This window comes from Pezoporus occidentalis, unplaced genomic scaffold, assembly GCF_034315485.1.
Source record: "Pezoporus occidentalis ecotype Australia unplaced genomic scaffold, CSIRO_AGI_Poc_V1 ctg182, whole genome shotgun sequence".
Classification (NCBI taxonomy): domain Eukaryota; kingdom Metazoa; phylum Chordata; class Aves; order Psittaciformes; family Psittacidae; genus Pezoporus; species Pezoporus occidentalis.
Window position 1 is genome coordinate 3,689,121 of NW_026913662.1, and position 17,240 is coordinate 3,706,360.

The 17,240-nt window shown below is 39.6% G+C and overlaps 1 protein-coding gene across 1 annotated transcript in view; it reads left to right on the plus strand.

Annotated features, from left to right (window-relative positions):
* LOC134162099 (potassium voltage-gated channel subfamily KQT member 1-like) overlaps positions 1 to 17,240 on the plus strand; it is a 473,656-nt gene that overhangs the window by 267,200 nt on the left and 189,216 nt on the right. The window contains exon 16 of the mRNA XM_062615579.1: positions 7,849 to 7,910. Coding sequence (XP_062471563.1) covers positions 7,849 to 7,910 — 62 coding nt within the window. The remainder of the gene's footprint in view (positions 1 to 7,848; positions 7,911 to 17,240) is intronic.

Genomic DNA, 17,240 nt, shown 5'->3' on the forward strand with positions numbered 1-17,240 from the left:
AGGCTTTCTTGAAAAATTTTGACAGTTCCATTGTTTGCTTTTTTATCCATTAAATGCCACCTAAGCTTTCTGATGCTATTTCCTTCCCAGCTGTTAAGAAGAAATTGGGCCACAATAGCTTTTAAAGCATAATAAAGATCTTTAGTCTAATTTTTAACATTTTTAAATCAGTTTGAAGTGAGAGATACCCAGATTTCTGCAGGAACAGATATATTCCACCCCTCCGGGAGACAAAATCCATGGCAACTTGGTAAAAAGTAAACCCACTTAGGATACTTTTTGTAGTTGCCAGGTGTTCATGATCTTGCCTCTGAAAGTTCTTTGCATTACTGGGGTTGATCTACCTCAGTGCAAAGAGGCAGCAGAAATACCACATATATCCTACTTCAAGGGCTTGGAAACTTCAGCTAATTTACTGTGCATCTAGGTCCTCTGAACAGATTGAATTGCATTCTTAATAAAAAGCTAATAAAGAAGCTTGCATGTCATTTTGTATTTGATATATTAATTGTTTTATACATAGTATAAGGATAGTGTATCTAAATCCTGCCATCAGCACCTTCTGGAGAAAGCAGAAGTGGGATGTCGTTCATACCAGATTCAGTGTATATGAATATACACTGAATATATATATATATATATTGTTCCTCATGAGCCACATGAGCAAATCATGTCACCTTAGAGGTAGATAAGTGAAGCAGATAGGCAAATGGACCTTTTATTTAGATCTGGTTTATTTGTTACGTGTCTTTAACCTGGCAAGTCAGTCACTGCAGTTAGATTTTTGCAACTTGAAAGAGCTAGAAATTTTTACTTTCAGCATATACTGTTTAACCTTCATCATGGAACAGCTGGCTTTATCACAGAGCTTTCTCTATTGCAGTATAGCCTTCTAAACTAAAAGACTTTGACAGTTTACTTTTTAAATTTTCTTTAGGCTGTCCAAGGGAAATCACAAGGGCCTGACCTATGCCCTACCTCTTTTTAATTTCTTCTACCTATCAGTTGTAAATGGCTCTGGCTGATAAGGAAAGAGACTCAAGTCAAAAGTCATGATGCCTAAGGCAAATTTGTTATTTGCTGGTTTATGGATCCAGGGTTTAAAAAGGCAATCCTGACTTGTGTTTCCAGAACTACACCTGGTTTATAAACCTATAAATCTCCATCTTGCCATAAGCTCATCACAACTTTCCCTGCAGAGAGCATTCAAAGAACTGGAACAAATACAAATCTAGAAGGTTGTGGTTACATTGAGTTAGAGAAAGGAAGGTAGTGGCATCTCTTGCACTGTCCTGCTTTCTGTAGTCACAGTGCTGGATTTGCTATAATTTTCTGAGGTTTCAATATTTAGCAATCTGGAATATGCTAGGTGTCACACTGCTCAAATTCATTTTCTTCTTTGAAAAAAACATAATGGCTTTCAGATAAATTTTACATTTTTTGAGTTAGCTCCCCTCTAGCTGTATACGCCAGAAAAGTAAAAATCAAGGAAGGATTCTTACTTTGGAAAAGCAGAATAGATTATTTCCAGCTTTTATCATTTTTGGACCACCTGTCTGTAATTCATTCACTGTCCTAATGCTCCACATAAGTATGTTTTCTAACCAAATAAATAAATCTATTTTTTTTAAAAAGTTTGATATATTCTGATGAGATGGAGCACATTAACTGCGTGAAAAAAAATCGAGACTATGGCATAGTCACTCATTTGATATGCTCTCTTACTCATTTCATATGGCAATGGCTGGTTTTTGTAAAAGAAAACAAACCTGAATAATGAGTAATGTGTCATTTATATCATGAGCTTCCATTTGGGGAAAAAGTTGGGGATGGCTTTTCTTGTTTTCTCAACTGGTGTGGGGAATACTTAGAAATTTTAATTTTTATTTTTTTTTTTTCAAGAGGCATCTCTTGTTCACTAGAAAAAGATATTGGCCATCTTTGTGGAAATATTAGGAAATAAATGCAGGATCATGTTGTTTTGAAAGTAGTGTGGTATGTATACTCAGGAAGGCAAAGACTTTCAGGGAAGATATTTGTGCATTGATAAGAATGAGAAATCGACTAGATGACCCAAGAACTGTCCTGTCTCCTGAAGTGTAATTCCTATTGCTTATATACTGATGTTTTATCTGATTCAAGTCCAAATATATAAAATTATAGTTTTATATTATACCAACCATTTGATACAAGCTTGTTTTGGGATGTCTTTTTCTTCTGCACTAAAATTTCTCTTTATGTATCTTCATCCAGTTATAAATAATTGTGCCTCCTTTCGTGATGATCATGTATGTTTTCTTTGTATCTATGTCTTTCAGATAGATGTACATATTTAGTGGATTGCGTACCTAGTCTATCTTTTTTATTGCAGACCAACACAGACAAAACTCGATACTAAAAGAAAATTATTTTGGATTACAAAGTAAAAAATGTCAGACATATCAGATTTATACTTAGCCATGTAATCTTTTCAACTATGTAAAAGCAAATAATCGAGTGTAGGAAGTCTACAATCATATATCTTGAAAAGACTCAAGAGAGAAAGAATAAACATGAGATAGAAATCAAATGTACTAGAGCAATGCTATTTGAACTTCTGCCCACACTTCTTACCACAATGCTCTGCACCTTGTATACACACCTCATTTACTTTTAAAGGTGGTCTTTATTAGAGGAAAAATGCTTGTAAATTAGAGCTGAATGCTGATTTAAATGGAGGCTAATAAGAAATGGGAAAGACCACAGCCTACTGTGACTTATATGCAGCCTGCACACCAGTAAAGGAGTGGATATGACACAGCTACATGTATCACAGTATCACAGTATTACAGTATGCTAGAGATTGGAAGGGACCTCGAAAGATCATCTAGTCCAATCCCCCTGCCGGAGCAGGAACACCTAGATAATGTTAGACAGGAATGTGTCCAGGCGAGTTTTGAATGTCTCCAGGGAAGGAGACTCCACAACCTCCCTGGGCAGCCTGTTCCAGTGTTCCGTCACCCCCACTGAGAAGAAGTTTCTTCTCAAGTTTAAGTGGAACCTCTTGTGTTCCAGTTTGCACCCATTACCCCTTGTCCTATCATTGTTTGCCACTGAGTAGAGCCTGGCTCCATCCTCGTGACACTCCCCCTTTATATATTTATAGACACTAATCAGGTCACCCCTCAGTCTCCTCTTCTCCAAACTATGAGACCCAGCTCCCTCAGTCTTTCCTCATAAGGGAGATGCTCCACTCCCTTAATCATCTTCATTGCCCTGCCTGGACTCTCTCCAGCAGCTCCCTGTCCTTCTTGAACTGAGGGGCCCAGAACTGGAGACAATATTCCAGATGGGGTCTCACCAGGGCAGAGTAGAGGGGAAGGAGGACCTCTCTCGACCTACTAACCACCCCCCTTCTAATACACCCCAGGATGACATTGGCCTTCTTGGCCACAAGGGCACAGTGTTGGCTCACGGTCATCCTGTCGTCCACTAGGACCCCCAGGTCCCTCTCCCCTACACTGCTCTCTAGCAGGTCGTTTCCCAACCTATACTGGAACCTGGGGTTGTTCCTACCCAGATGCAGGACTCTACACTTTCCCTTGTTATATTTCATCAAGTTATTCCCTGCCCAACTCTCCAGCCTGTCCAGGTCTCGCTGGATGGCAGCACAGCCTTCTGGCGTGTCAGCCACTCCTCCCAGCTTAGTGTCATCAGCAAACTTGCTGATAGTACACTCAATTCCCTCATCTAAATCGTTGATGACTATATTAAATAATACCGGTCCCAGTACTGACCCTTGGGGCACTCCACTAGTTACAGGCCTCCAACTAGACTCTGCCCCATAGACTACAACTCTCTGGCTTCTCTCCTTCAGCCAGTTCACAGTCCACCTCACTACCTGATCATCCAGTACACACTTCCTCAATTTAGCTGTGAGGATGCTGTGGGAGACTGTGTCAGATGCGTTGCTGAAGTCAAGGTAGACCACATCCACCGCTCTGCCATCATCCATCCACCATGTTATTTCCTCATAAAAGGCTATGAGATTGGTCAAGCATGACTTCCCCTTGGTGAAGCCATGTTGACTGCCCCTCATAACCCTTTTACCCTTGATATGCCTTAAAATGGCACCAAGGATAAGGCGTTCCATCACTTTCCCAGGGATGGAGGTGAGGCTGACCGGTCTATAGTTACCCGGGTCCTCCTTCTTGCCCTTTTTGAAGACTGGAGTGACATTTGCTTTCCTCCAGTCCTCAGGCACCTCTCCCGTTTCCCAAGACTTGGTAAAGATGATGGAGAGTGGTCTAGCAATGACTTCCGCCAGTTCCCTCAGCACCCGCAGGTGCATCCCATCTGGACCCATGGATTTATGGATGTCCAGATTGCTCAACTGGTCTCTAACCCATTCCTCATCGACTAAGGCAAACCGCTCCGTCGACCTGACTTCATCTAAGGTCTCAGGGGTACAGGGCTCTTCAGGACTGCCTGCAGCAGAGTAGACAGAGACAAAGAAGGCATTCAGTAACTCTGCCATCTCTGTATCTTCTGTCACCAGGGCACCCATCCCGTTCATCAGTGGGCCTACATTGCCTCTGGTGTTAGTTTTGTCTGCCATGTATTTGAAAAAGCTCTTTTTGCTGTCCTTGACCCTTCTCACCAGGTTTAATTCTAAGGAGGCCTTAGTCCTCCTAGCTGCCTTCCTACATCCTCTAGCAGCAGCCTTATATTCCTCCCAAGTGGCCAGCCCCTCCTTCCATGACCTGTAAACTCTCCTCTTCCACTTGAGCATACCCAGCAATTCCCTATTTAGCCACGCAGGTCTCCTGGCCCTCTTCCTTGACTTCCTACGTGTCGGGATGCTCCGATCTTGAGCACAGAAAAAGCAGTCCTTGAATGCCAACCAACTATCTTGGGCCCCTTTACCTTCAAGCAGCCTTGCCCATGGGATTTCCCCTAGCAATTGCTTGAAAAGGCCAAAGTTTGCCCTGCTAAAGTCCAGGGTTGCAATTCTACTTGGTATTCTACTGGTCCTACCACACAAGATCCTGAACTCCACCATCTCGTGGTCGCTGCAACCAAGGCAGCCCTCAACCCTTACTGCTTCGACCAGACCCTCCTTGTTAGTGAGGATGAGATCCAGCAGCGCTCCTCTCCTGGTTGGCTCATCCACCATTTGCAGGAGGAAGTTATCATCCATACACTGGAGGAACCTCCTGGACTGCGGCTGGGTTGCTGAGTGGTCCTTCCAGCAAACATCAGGGAAGTTAAAATCCCCCACGACGACCACAGCCTGTGACTGTGAGGCCGCTCTCAGCTGCCTGTAGAAGGCCTCGTCAACTTCCTCACCCTGATCTGGTGGTCTGTAACAGACACCTACAACAGTATCGCCCCTGCCAGCCTGCCCCTTAATTCTCACCCACAGACTCTCAACTCGCTCGTCATCTGTCCCCGGACAGAACTTGGTGCATTGTAGTTGCTCCCATATATAAAGAGCAACCCCACCACCCTTCCTGGCTGGCCTGTCTTTCCTGAAAAGGACATAGCCCTCCATGACTATATTCCAGTCATGTGAGCTGCCCCACCACGTCTCTGTAATTGCCACCAGATCATAGTCTCCTGACTTAACACAGGTTTCTAACTCCCCCTGCTTATTTCCCATGCTGCGCGCATTGGTGTACAGACATTTCAGGGAGCGAGCTGAGCACACCGATTTCACCCTAGGATTATAGGAGGCCTCCCAGTCTTCATCAATTCTGGAGCGCTGCCCCACTGGGGCAAGCCCAGCTACAACCCCATCCCCCTTCGAATCTAGTTTAAAGCTCTCCAAATGAGCCCTGCTAATTCATGCCCCAGCATCCTTTTGCCTCTGTGAGACAAACCTTTCCCACTTGTCATTGTCCAGACTGGTGCCCTATAAAACCAGCTGTTATCAAAGAATCCAAAGCCCTGCCTGTAGCACCAGTCTTGAAGCCAATTGTTTATGAACTGAATCTTCCCATTCCTTCCCACATCATCAGTGGAAGATGGAAGGAGTGAGGAGAAGATCATGTGTATATATCATTCTTTTCACTTCATCTGATAGGAGTGTCACATGCCACAAAATAGCTTCTTGCTGCTTATCTGCTTCCTATTTTCTTATTTTCTGTTCCACACCACGTTCAAGAATAACTAAAATAGGAAACCTAATGTAGAAATCCTTAAAGTCATGTTTCTTCTGGTGTATACATTGAAGATGATAAGTGTCTACAGATTTACTAACTAGAAAGTAGACTCTAAAGTCAATTATTTCATTTCAGGCAGAGATGAATACATAGATAAACTTGAGCCTCAGCCACTTATACTTTAAGAGGTTTCTGTGGCTGGGAACTACTGAATGATGAACAGCACACGTGTCTGAACCAAGCGGTGTCATTTTTTTTTTCTGTCCCTATGCAGTGTCCTTGAACAATCTTTGAATTTTCTCTCCTTATAGTATTTACTCCTGCAGGTTCTCTGATGAAACACTTCTCCTTTCTAATGCCTATGCAGAGCTGCCAAGGGTCTCTGGCCTGTTTAATGTTGTAGGTGGTCTATAGAGAAGGAAAGCAAAAAGAGTACTCTTGCCAACGCTGGTTTTCACTGAAGTCTTCCTCTAAGGTTGTGGTGCATACAGTGCAAGTTACCTTGAGATGAACTTGGGTGTAAATATATCACTCAACATGTCTCATTAGCAAACATATACACTGTTAATGGTTATGGTAAAGCAAGTACCATTCACTGAGAAACACAAGAACATGAGTTTCGTGCAGAATGAGCACACATACAGGCAGTTATGGTGGATCCTGATGCACTATAAATTCACATGTCAGCCTGCCTTCCAGTAAGCTCTTCACATTGTGCTCATGCGCTAAGCAAAATGGACATAGTTTTAATAAGCAAAGCTGAACCACTCATAAGAGTGAAATAATTTATGGAACAATCAAAGAGTAATAACTCCAGTCCTCTATTGAAAATGCAGTTTAGTATAGAAGAATGTGTCCAACTTCCATTTACACAGGCTTCTAAGTTACTTCAGTGCTGGGCAGTTGACTTATCCTTGTGAGTATTTTCTCCCTGCTCAGTATATATGTGGTTTTGTACTTCATTCTCTGTGAAGTAAGTCCCCCAAACTATGGCATTCCTTTGTGATGGGGCATGAAAACATAAAGAACAGACTCCACATTAGACAGGGTTTTTTTTTTTAGTCTTGGCTCCCAGTCTCACCATTTGCAGTGTGTGTGAAACAAATTGTATAACTGGCCTGTAATAACCAAGTCTCATGAAAGCTAAGAGGGAAAATGAGGATGGAGATGTGAGGGCTTTTCCCAGTGGCACTCATTTGCAGTGAGGAGATAGATCTCTTCCACTCTAACCCTTGAGGCCCTGGATAGTCCTGCCACCTATATCTACAACCTGTTGAAAACTGTTGTTATTTCTTTCTGTATAGGAAGTGTATATTGCTCATGCCAATGATATTCAAAATGTGGGGTATGCCTAGGGACCATGCCTATTTTATCTAACTACATGCAGTTAATTGAGATTGTTAAACAGAGAATCGAGTTACACCAGACACTATCTATAGTCCTTCATGTCCACAGGCTACCTCTACCAAGGTCCAGGTTGCCCTTTAGATTAACTTAATCTCGTCAGTTAGACAAACTAATTCACTTCTCTTCAACTACCCTCTTTAACTTTCATACACCATGAAGAAATTCTTTCTTGTTATACTCATTTATACTACCCTACTCTTGCCGACTTCTTTTTTGCTTTAAATACTATAGATATAATTCTTAGTTTGAGTTTATTCTCTATCTAATGAATGTCCTGGTTTTATTATTCTTTATTTAGAAAAAGGGGTAGACAAAGGATACTATACTGTAGGAGCCAGACTGATCCGGCTAGAGGATAAGGTAAGTGCATGAAAGCTTTTTTTTTTCCTTCTGAGTAATGATATCTGATCTACAGTAATGCAAGATAGTATCTTGGCATGATTTACTTTAGAATTACAGGGCACCATAATAAAGAATAATATCCTAATTTTTGTAAGGGAGTTGATGAAGTATCATGTGCATGTTGTTCAGCATTAACCATTTACCTGCCATACAGATTTTGTTCCTGATTTTAAACGGGACTGCTTTCAAGTTGAAGCCAATCACACACTTGTATAAGTACTTTGAACTGACAAGGTGTTTGTCACACAAGAATTAGCAAGTTAAACAGAAAGACGTATCAGGAGTCTTTGTAAATAGCAACAGTTGATATTTCAGTTAATAATCTTGAGCTTCTTTAACATTTAACATTCACATACTGCTTTTTTTCCCCCTGTACGGTTATCTTCATATCAGTTCTGCCCCTCCCCGACTGTCTTCTCTCGAAGAATATGTTCATCTTTGTTATTAGTAATTGTTACTTAGAAGTGTGCCCAAAGGCCAAAGCTCAGTGAGGCTGTATTGTTTTAGACCTATTCCAAACATCCTCAAGTGCTTTTCCCACTTAAGCAATAACAAAAATACAAGTTTGCTTAAAACTAGGAATCTATTTCTCTAATAGTTTTTTAGTCAGCTCTCTTACCTACCCCAAAATACTGGTGTCCCAAGAGCAGTGTGCTTTTGGTGGACAGTAGCAGTGCAGTAGTTTTGATATGTAGTATGTAGGATGTAACAGCTGGGACATAAGTTCATTTGAATTTAACATATTCATTGCCCATTTTTGTCTTTGTCTTACACAAATTTGTCATGCAAATTTTCTTTTCACTTTTTTCTGGGGAAGTGAGGCGAGAAGGAAAGAGGAAGGAAACTTCATTATTCCTTAGAACTGTGAATCTTGGCAAAAAAAAGCAAAAATTGAAATTCCTCCCTCTCTTGCCTAATATCTAGTGATCATTGCTAGGACAACTTTGGAAGTATGTAACACTGCGATGTCAAAGGACAGATTTTCTTTGACTTTTTGCTGTCTTGGACAGGGTTAGAGAATCAGCTTCACAGGTAAAGACAAGTTACCAAAGTTAACTTCTGAAGTGCATTGGTCCCTTGTGCAGACACTCATTCAAAGTGAAAATGGCTTTCATTCAGATTACCTTAATTCACTTCAAAAGAGATATATTTCTGTCTAGCCTCTGTATGTTCTGTACTTTCACACCACTAGTTCATTCTGATTTCTTGAATATGCATATATAAAGTCACAATCCAGATTTGAAAATTTAGGAGTGAAAGTACCTGTGATAACAGTTGAATTACTTCGTGTAAGAAATACTGCTATATTGTAAATACTTCTGGAAGCAGTTCACGGTCCCCTGACTGCTCCATATTTATGAAGAAGAGAGGTCAGAAAGTTATTAATGTCTCTGGCATTGGTCCAGCTTCAGCAATGTGCTGTGAAGTTGATAACTTTATTTCAAAGCCTTAATTAGAATACTGCAGGCATATCTTGGTGTAAAAGGAACATTACAGGAGATGCCGATGTGTGCAGTAAATGCTGCAGTGAATGATCTCTGTTGCAAATATCTGCTTATGCTCCGCCCCTCCATCTTAAACCTGCTAGGAACCTGAACTCCAGCTTATTCAGAGAGGTTAATAATTTTCATCAATACTGCCTCAATGTAGATGCTTAGAGATGATGAAGCCACATAGTTTCACCTTCTCATGTTAAATGTCTGTTATAAGTATATGGAAACCAGTCTGTATCAGGGATTCACAACAATGTTCTTGGAACACGAGTCATACAAGTTTAAAAAAAACCCAATGGTACAGTCATCTTAACTTCATTTAAATGTGATCTAAATATAGTTTGGCTCATGCTCTAACTGCTCATGTTGTCAAGACCTAGCTGCCATTTTGTTTGAAGAATTAAACTGCAGCGCTTTTACTGACCACATGTTGTATGGGAACTGGTGATTTCTACCTCTATTTACTGTTCTGGAGAAGACAAATAGGAGGGAATAAAATGTCAAGATATTTCATAAGATGACTTTATGCAAGACATGTAATCATTGCAGCTTCCTTTTTGTTCTCATACCAAGCTACAAATGTAACACAAAATGCTGGAGCCTGATGAAACCCAGGGCATTTGCTCTTTCAGCACAAATTAACCTTTTTTTTTTTGTGTACAGGGCTTCATTCTTATATTACTGCTAAGAAAGCTGACACTTCCCAAAAAGGGCAAACATTTGTTGTTGTTTTTTCTGGGGTTTTGATGGTGTGGGTTTGGGAGGTTTTTTTTTTTGTATTTGCATCTTTTGGCACATTAGTCTAAAACACTTATGTTTACATAGTGAAAACAAAGTTAAGCTTCCCAGATATCTCTATTTTAATAGGACAATAGAAACGACCACATCCTGCTGTCAGACAGCTTCCCCTAAACTATTTTCCCATGTCTCATGGGCTGTCCTGCTTTAATAGTTCACTGTGTAGTAGCTGCTATGTGCCCAAATGTGAAACAATATTGGAGTCAGGAAGGACAAGCTGGGTTTCAACCTCTGAGAAGAATAAATGAAGCAAGGGCATGTCTGACATCAGGCTCCAGCTGGTGGTGAAAAATGATCTCCCCCTTGGAACTAGAAAACCTTTGGGATCAGCCTCTTCCCCCTGGAGAAATTATTTTAACATTCAGTTACCCAGTATAGTCATGGCAGCCTCCCAAACAAGTGACACATCTGATAAAATGACATGTTTTTGGACAAAAGCCAGTTGGTGTAGACTGATGGAAATGCAGTGTGGATCTGAATGTTTCATCTGCTTAAAAATCTATCAATAAGCTATTAGTACACCTCTATCCCAGACTGATATTTCCCACAAGCATTTTCCAATTCGTTTTAGTTGTTTCTCCAAAAGGGGATCAGAATGTAATTCACCCATTCAGAGCTGTGCATTGCTCAGCATAAAGCCATAATTACTCTTTTTATAAACTGAGAGAGAGAGAAGTGTGTATTTCTGATGGTTAAGATGAACCTTGTTCCCTTGAGAGGTTTGTTACTATTTGAGTTAAAATGTGGTTTTTGCTGTGTAGAAGGTCATAGATGCAGATCTCTGAAGTGGTTGCTTAGTGGTAGATAAAAGCTTTGAGGCAAAAATGTTTTAAAGATTCAAAGATAACAGCCATTCATCTGGCATGATTAGCTTTGCTTGCAGCCTCTCTTTTGTGACCATCCAGGCTCTGTATGTAAGTTTAAGGTAATGGGAAGAGGTAAGAACAAGTTTGTGTAGGATAAAGCATCATGTGGGTCCAGCATAAAGCAGAGTTGTAATACACTTGTATCATTTTGGTTTTAAGCATTGCAAAGCTGAATAAAAAGGGATAAAATACATGGTGGCAGTTTCCAGACTATATATAAAGCCCTTTCTGGCAACGTCAGTGCTGTGTAAAGCTTTATTCCTTTCATTAACATAGCATGCTGCATAGTGTAAATTTACCCATAACACTTTTCAACCTGTTTTTCCCTGATTAGGGCATAAAAATCTTGTTTTGTTGTGGTCAGCATAAAAACCTAGTGTGGTTCTTTTCATAAAAACACTGAGATGTGTAGAGAAAGAATGGGGCTTCTTTCCCAACACGTGATGTGTGCCATTTGGCCGACCCTTTCTGTAGTTCGATGGCAGGGTTTAATTTTAAATTGCGGTATGTAGCCATTGACAGATTCTTTTGAAATGTATTGAGAGAGAGCTTGCTTCCAAGATGATGTTCTAGAGCTGGTGTTAGTTTCTTTTCAAAATTGTAAGCTAATGCTTCTTTATGATGAAATGAGTATTCTTTCTTCTTCTTTTCAAAATTAGAAACAAAAATCATGTCGTGCTATGTCAAACTGCACGGCAACCAATAAATAAAAACAGGAGAGAAAAGAATCTACAAATGAAAGGTTAGAAGGGACAGCTGTGTTGTCTTTGAAAAAGAAATCTATTAGGTATTTTTATAATTATATGGCAGTCTTCTTTATGTGGTATTTACAGTTATGATTTACGTCCATATTACCATAACTATTTCCATACTTATAGACAACATGTGATAATGCTGAGAGCCAAAAGCAGTCATTTGGTAGCATTTAAAAAATGCAGAAACACTAAGAGAAAACAGGGCAGTAAAGCAGAACCCTTCTGAGCTTTATCCATCTGAGTAATGCAAACCAGAACAAAAGTGTTGTCCAACATAAACAAATGTAGAGGTTGGACTGTGGTGGTAAACTCCCTCTTTACCAACTGAAACACCCATTTTAAAGTTGGGAGCTAAGAAGATGGGCTCAGAGAAGAGCAGTATTGCCCCGCCATCTTACTCCTCCTGAGAAACAATGGAGAGATGGATGTTAGTGAATCTGACTTGTGCAATGATTACATCAGGAGGAATTAAATAGTAAACTATTTATCATGACACTGCCTCTGCAAGCAGCACCATAGTGAAGGCCCTGTCAGAATTTCCATCATAAACCCCTAATTTGTGGGTGGGGTGATGGGCATAACTGAACTGCATTAAAAAAAAAAAAGAAGGGAAAAGCTGAAAATTAGCGCACAATGAGTCAGTTGCAGGATGAGCATGCTACATTTTTGAGGTTTCAAGAATATGTCTGAAATTAACCCATTTTGTTAACAAAATACATTTTGACACTAAAGTGTTTGTGGGTTGTTTGCCCCCAGTTCCTTACGTATTGAGTCATTCCATAATATAAAGCTTTTCAGAAGGCTTTTCGAAAATGGGCATTATGTGGATTTTCTTAGCTACTAATACACGCTGATAGTTCTTAAAAGTAGCTATCTGAGTTGCACTGCCATTCATTCTTGTAAAGAGAAAATGCGTTTCATCCTGGCCCTATATGTTTTGCAAACATGCATGAACGCTGATGATTTTTGGACTACCTCTTGTCAACATAGATGTGTGTGAGTTAATAATTAATATAGCTAATGTGACTTGAAGGTATCTCTTATGAAAAAGGTGTGTTTCTTGTTGTACGTGTTCTTGGAGTGGACCATGTTCAGTTCAAGGAGACGGGCAGGAGGTTCACCAGGAGAGATGCTAAGAATGTGTATTTGGAATGGGATGCCATTGAGCACAGTAGAAGCCTGATCTCATTTACTTCAGAGTAGTCCAGCACAAATCCATACCCACGATGTCATTAGCATTTTGTTTTTAAGCAGTTGCTTAATTAAAAAAATAAAGTATCTGATGCTTCAAGGCAAATTGTGTTTCCATTTATGCCAGTGGAGTTACTCAAGATTTACCCAGGTCTACAGCAAATTTCTTACATGGCTTTAAACAAGATTCCAGCTCATGTCTTCATATTCTGCTCAGAGAGGAGGTGAAAGCAGAAATGGGAACTCAGAAAGTTCAGAATTAGTCTGAGTAAAATCATGGTTTTCATCTATTATGTCTAAATGAATCTTTGTGGTATGGTGGGGATTCGAGGTACTATAAAACTGAAGCTGTGCATGCATTCTTGTACTGAAACATCAAGACTTTTTTTTAATCTGAAAACCAAGTAATGCTGATTTAACAGCTTGGATCTTAGCTACATGGCTTTTCTACATTGCTAGCTCATCTCTCAGTGAAGAGAGGAACTTTCATAGCCTGGACTTCTTTTGACTGCCTGGGATGTATTTTTGCTTCTCAGATAAACCTTGTTTAATACAGTTGAGGGGGAAACTGCAAGTAAGAGCTAACTCTGATAGCCTTTCAAGCAAAAGGAAAGAAGATGTAGATCATATATTCTAAAGCATATCTGAAAGAATCCTGACTGAATTCTGCTATTATGGTTCTTGTCATGGAGCCTTATCATATGTGGTACTTTGTAGCACCCTCCTATTATTATGGTTGTACATCACCTTCCATTATGGAGCTCTATTTTCAGTTGCTTACATCTCTGTCAAACTTTGGCCAGCTGGGCTGAAATTCTCCAAGGCAGATGTCTGCCTCAGGCTGAGATTTTTTGGAAAATTTATATGTCAGTGTGGGTCATCCTTTCTATATCACAGTAACCTGACCCACTGTGAAGTTTCTCCCAAAAGTAAGCATAAAAATGTTGATGGAAAACACTTGAGCTTCTCCTAAATTAGAGCAAGAAAATTGGACAGAAATGGAATATTATCTGCCAGTCTTGAGACCCAGAGGCCTAATGCAAAACATAGTGAACTCAGCAGGAGGTTTTAACATGGATCAGGCCCTGATTTTTAATGGGTGAGGGAGCAAAGAGTTTTGCATGGTGAATGTTTGCCAGGATGCAATTCACCACCATAAATCAAACGTTAAATAATTCCAAAGCCCAATAAATGAGTGCGCAGACGGCATTGTCTGCTCCCCAGTGATGCACTGGCTGTTGATTGAGATCCAGCTTGAATAGCTTGAACTCATTTATAGCAGTCTCAAGGATTGCTCTGATGAGGCAGTTGGTGCAGTCTGGTTGCTTTTCTGCTCTCTTGGCTGAAACTCTTCTGGTGGAACCAAGGAACCAAAGCCACCCAGCAAATGCTGCCCATGACACCTTAGAGCATGGTGGAGCAGCAGGAGGCAGGCGCTTGTGGCCATATGCTGCACAGAAGCCTGAAATCAGTTTGCAACTTACATTTAATAAGAAACAAGGAGAGTTGCTTGCAGAATATGTACTTCTCTACACTAACAGTCCTTGCAGAGAGCACATAGATGAACTTCGAACACCAAGGAAGATAGAAAAAGCGAAATGATTTAGGGCTGCTGGTAAATAACAGAGCCTTCGGGGAAGGGAAGCTTTCACAGGCTGTTATGACATTGGATATCTAGACCATACTGATGCACCTTGGCTGTTTAATGTGTAGGGAAAAGCTCCTGGAAATAGCAGTGTTTACCACAAACTCTGTGGTTGGGGAAGCCTGTCTGTCTCTTCCTGTTCTCCTAAACCTTCCCAGCATCCCAACTGGTTTTAACTCATATTAAGAAAGGGGTCATGAGCTTAGACATTATGATTTCCTGTCAATTATAGAGCAAATATGTGCTGGGTAGAGGATGGACACTCTGCTAATCCCCCTCTTCCCAGAAGAAAAGTCTGCAGTATGAGTGTGGAATGTGTCTCAGGTGCCAGTCCAGCCACAAATGTATGGGGAACAAAGCTCTGTTAGTTCTGTTGCTTATGAATCAAAGAGGCAATTTATTTGCTATTGCTGGGAGAAGAAATTAAAAAAAAAAACAAAACGATTTTTTTAAGAGTATTTTGGCTATCCTGCAATTTTTTTCTTTGCCAAAAATTCAAATCTTCCCAAAAGGGCTTTGACCTGAACTTCCAAAGAATAACAGAAATCAGATCAGCTATAACTATTTTGATTTTACTTTTTGTGATTTTTAATATGTTATTCTAAATTAACATACAGTTTTAAATGATTGGTCATCCTGGTTCCCAAAACAAAATGCCTTAATTTAGAGATGTGAAAAATGGAGTATTTTGACAATTCTTTTACCTTGTTCAAATAATAAAAATTAAAAAAAAAAAAATATAAATCCATTAAACGTGTATTTTCTTATGAGCAGTTTTAAAAAAAAAAATCTAATGCAAATAAATTTTATTTGAACAGTTTTTGTGACCTCCACTTGTTGCCAATGTTAAGCAGTTTAACTTGGAAAGCTATTTTCAAAAATAGATTTTGTAGTTGCTTTTAGTTGATTATAGCTGGATGCTGCAAGTGCTGCCCTCCTTACAAACAAGTTGAGGATTTTCCTTTGGAATATTTCTCCATCTGCAAATGGCAGTTTGTTTCCAATGGAACATTTTTTGAACAGGTGTCACGTTCTATGGAACTGTATTTTAAATCATATACCGGAAGAAAGTGTTTCCAGTTTTCCACTTCAGAGTGACTTTCTGAAAATTGGGATGAAATACTGTAATTTTTCTGAGCATTTCAGTTGAACCAATTTATTTCTAATTAATTTGTTTAAAATTGTTACTCTTTCATTTTGATTTTGATTGAAAGACATTCCAGGGTCATGAATAACCATGGTTATTTCACCTACCATATTTTTCAGATCGGTAATTTAAAAGGAGGTTTTAATATTATTAGAATGCTGTGTAATATTGACCTCTTCATTCAAATAATTACTGTACTAGGGGTTGGATTTACCTTGTTTCATGCAAGAACTGAGTCAGAGCAAACATCTGTTTCGTCATGGAGCTATATTGCTGCTGGTGACCAGTATCAGATGCTAAGGGGTGGACTAGAAGAAAAAATTGAGTATAAATTGCTATAACTAGTCTCTGGGTGTTTGCAATGGATTATATATAATAAGCAATATGAAGTATACTGATGTACAAGGCACATTACAGGGTGATACACTCTCTAAAAGAAAAAGCCAAAAAGCCAAAACCCCTACCAGGATATACTGGAGTACTGTGGTGACCTGACCAGAAATGTTGGCTGTATACAGGGAAGAAAATTTTCACTCAACAGTAAATTCAAATAAAGGGCTTCATATAAAGCCTTATGAGGTAAGGGAGAGAGAAATGAAATGTAAATAAACAGAGAAACTCTTTTCTCCCTGTATTTACCACCAGGTTGTTCTTTGCAATATGTAGCCTTAAATATTATGCAGCACAAAAACAGTGAGCAGATCAGTAATACATACTTCTACAACGTAATTACTTTTTCTGCTAAAGTTGATAAATCATATTTTCCTTTCTTAGAAGTTTAGGTTTGATTTCAGTGCTTTGTTCTGAGGTGTTTTAGTAAAACACGTTAGTCAATGTGTCTGTTACACATTGCAGTTCAAGACCAGCAGGAGGCAAGGTGGTGTGGAGTACCTCAGATCTTTTCTGGTCATGTAGGTATAATGCTTAGTTTATTACAAGGTTGATCTTCAAATGCATTTTTATGTGATGTCAGAATATAATTAAATACTAAAGCACTAAGCAGTTTATATAGGGAATTATTCATGGTCTTGTAATTGAAGAACTGGTTTTTTTTTTTCCATTATCAGCAAGTGTTTTTCTGCAGGTTAAAATGTCTTTGTGTGGAATGGTTATGACTGTGAATAGACTGAAAGAAAGGAAGCACATGGAAGTGTTGGCTCAAGCACTGAGCACCAGCTTCAGAAACCCAGAGTGCTGTGCCAGAGAACCTCAGCTCAGACGCAAACAAAACAGTCTCTCCCTCTATAAAACAATACTTTGCTACTTCAGTTACTATAATGTACTGAGATATTATCATACAGGGAGGTGTATAAATACCTTATCTAGATGTACGTTACAAAGCATCTAGAGGTATTCCTCAAAACCTCAAATGCTGCTTTCTCTAGAGTCCAGT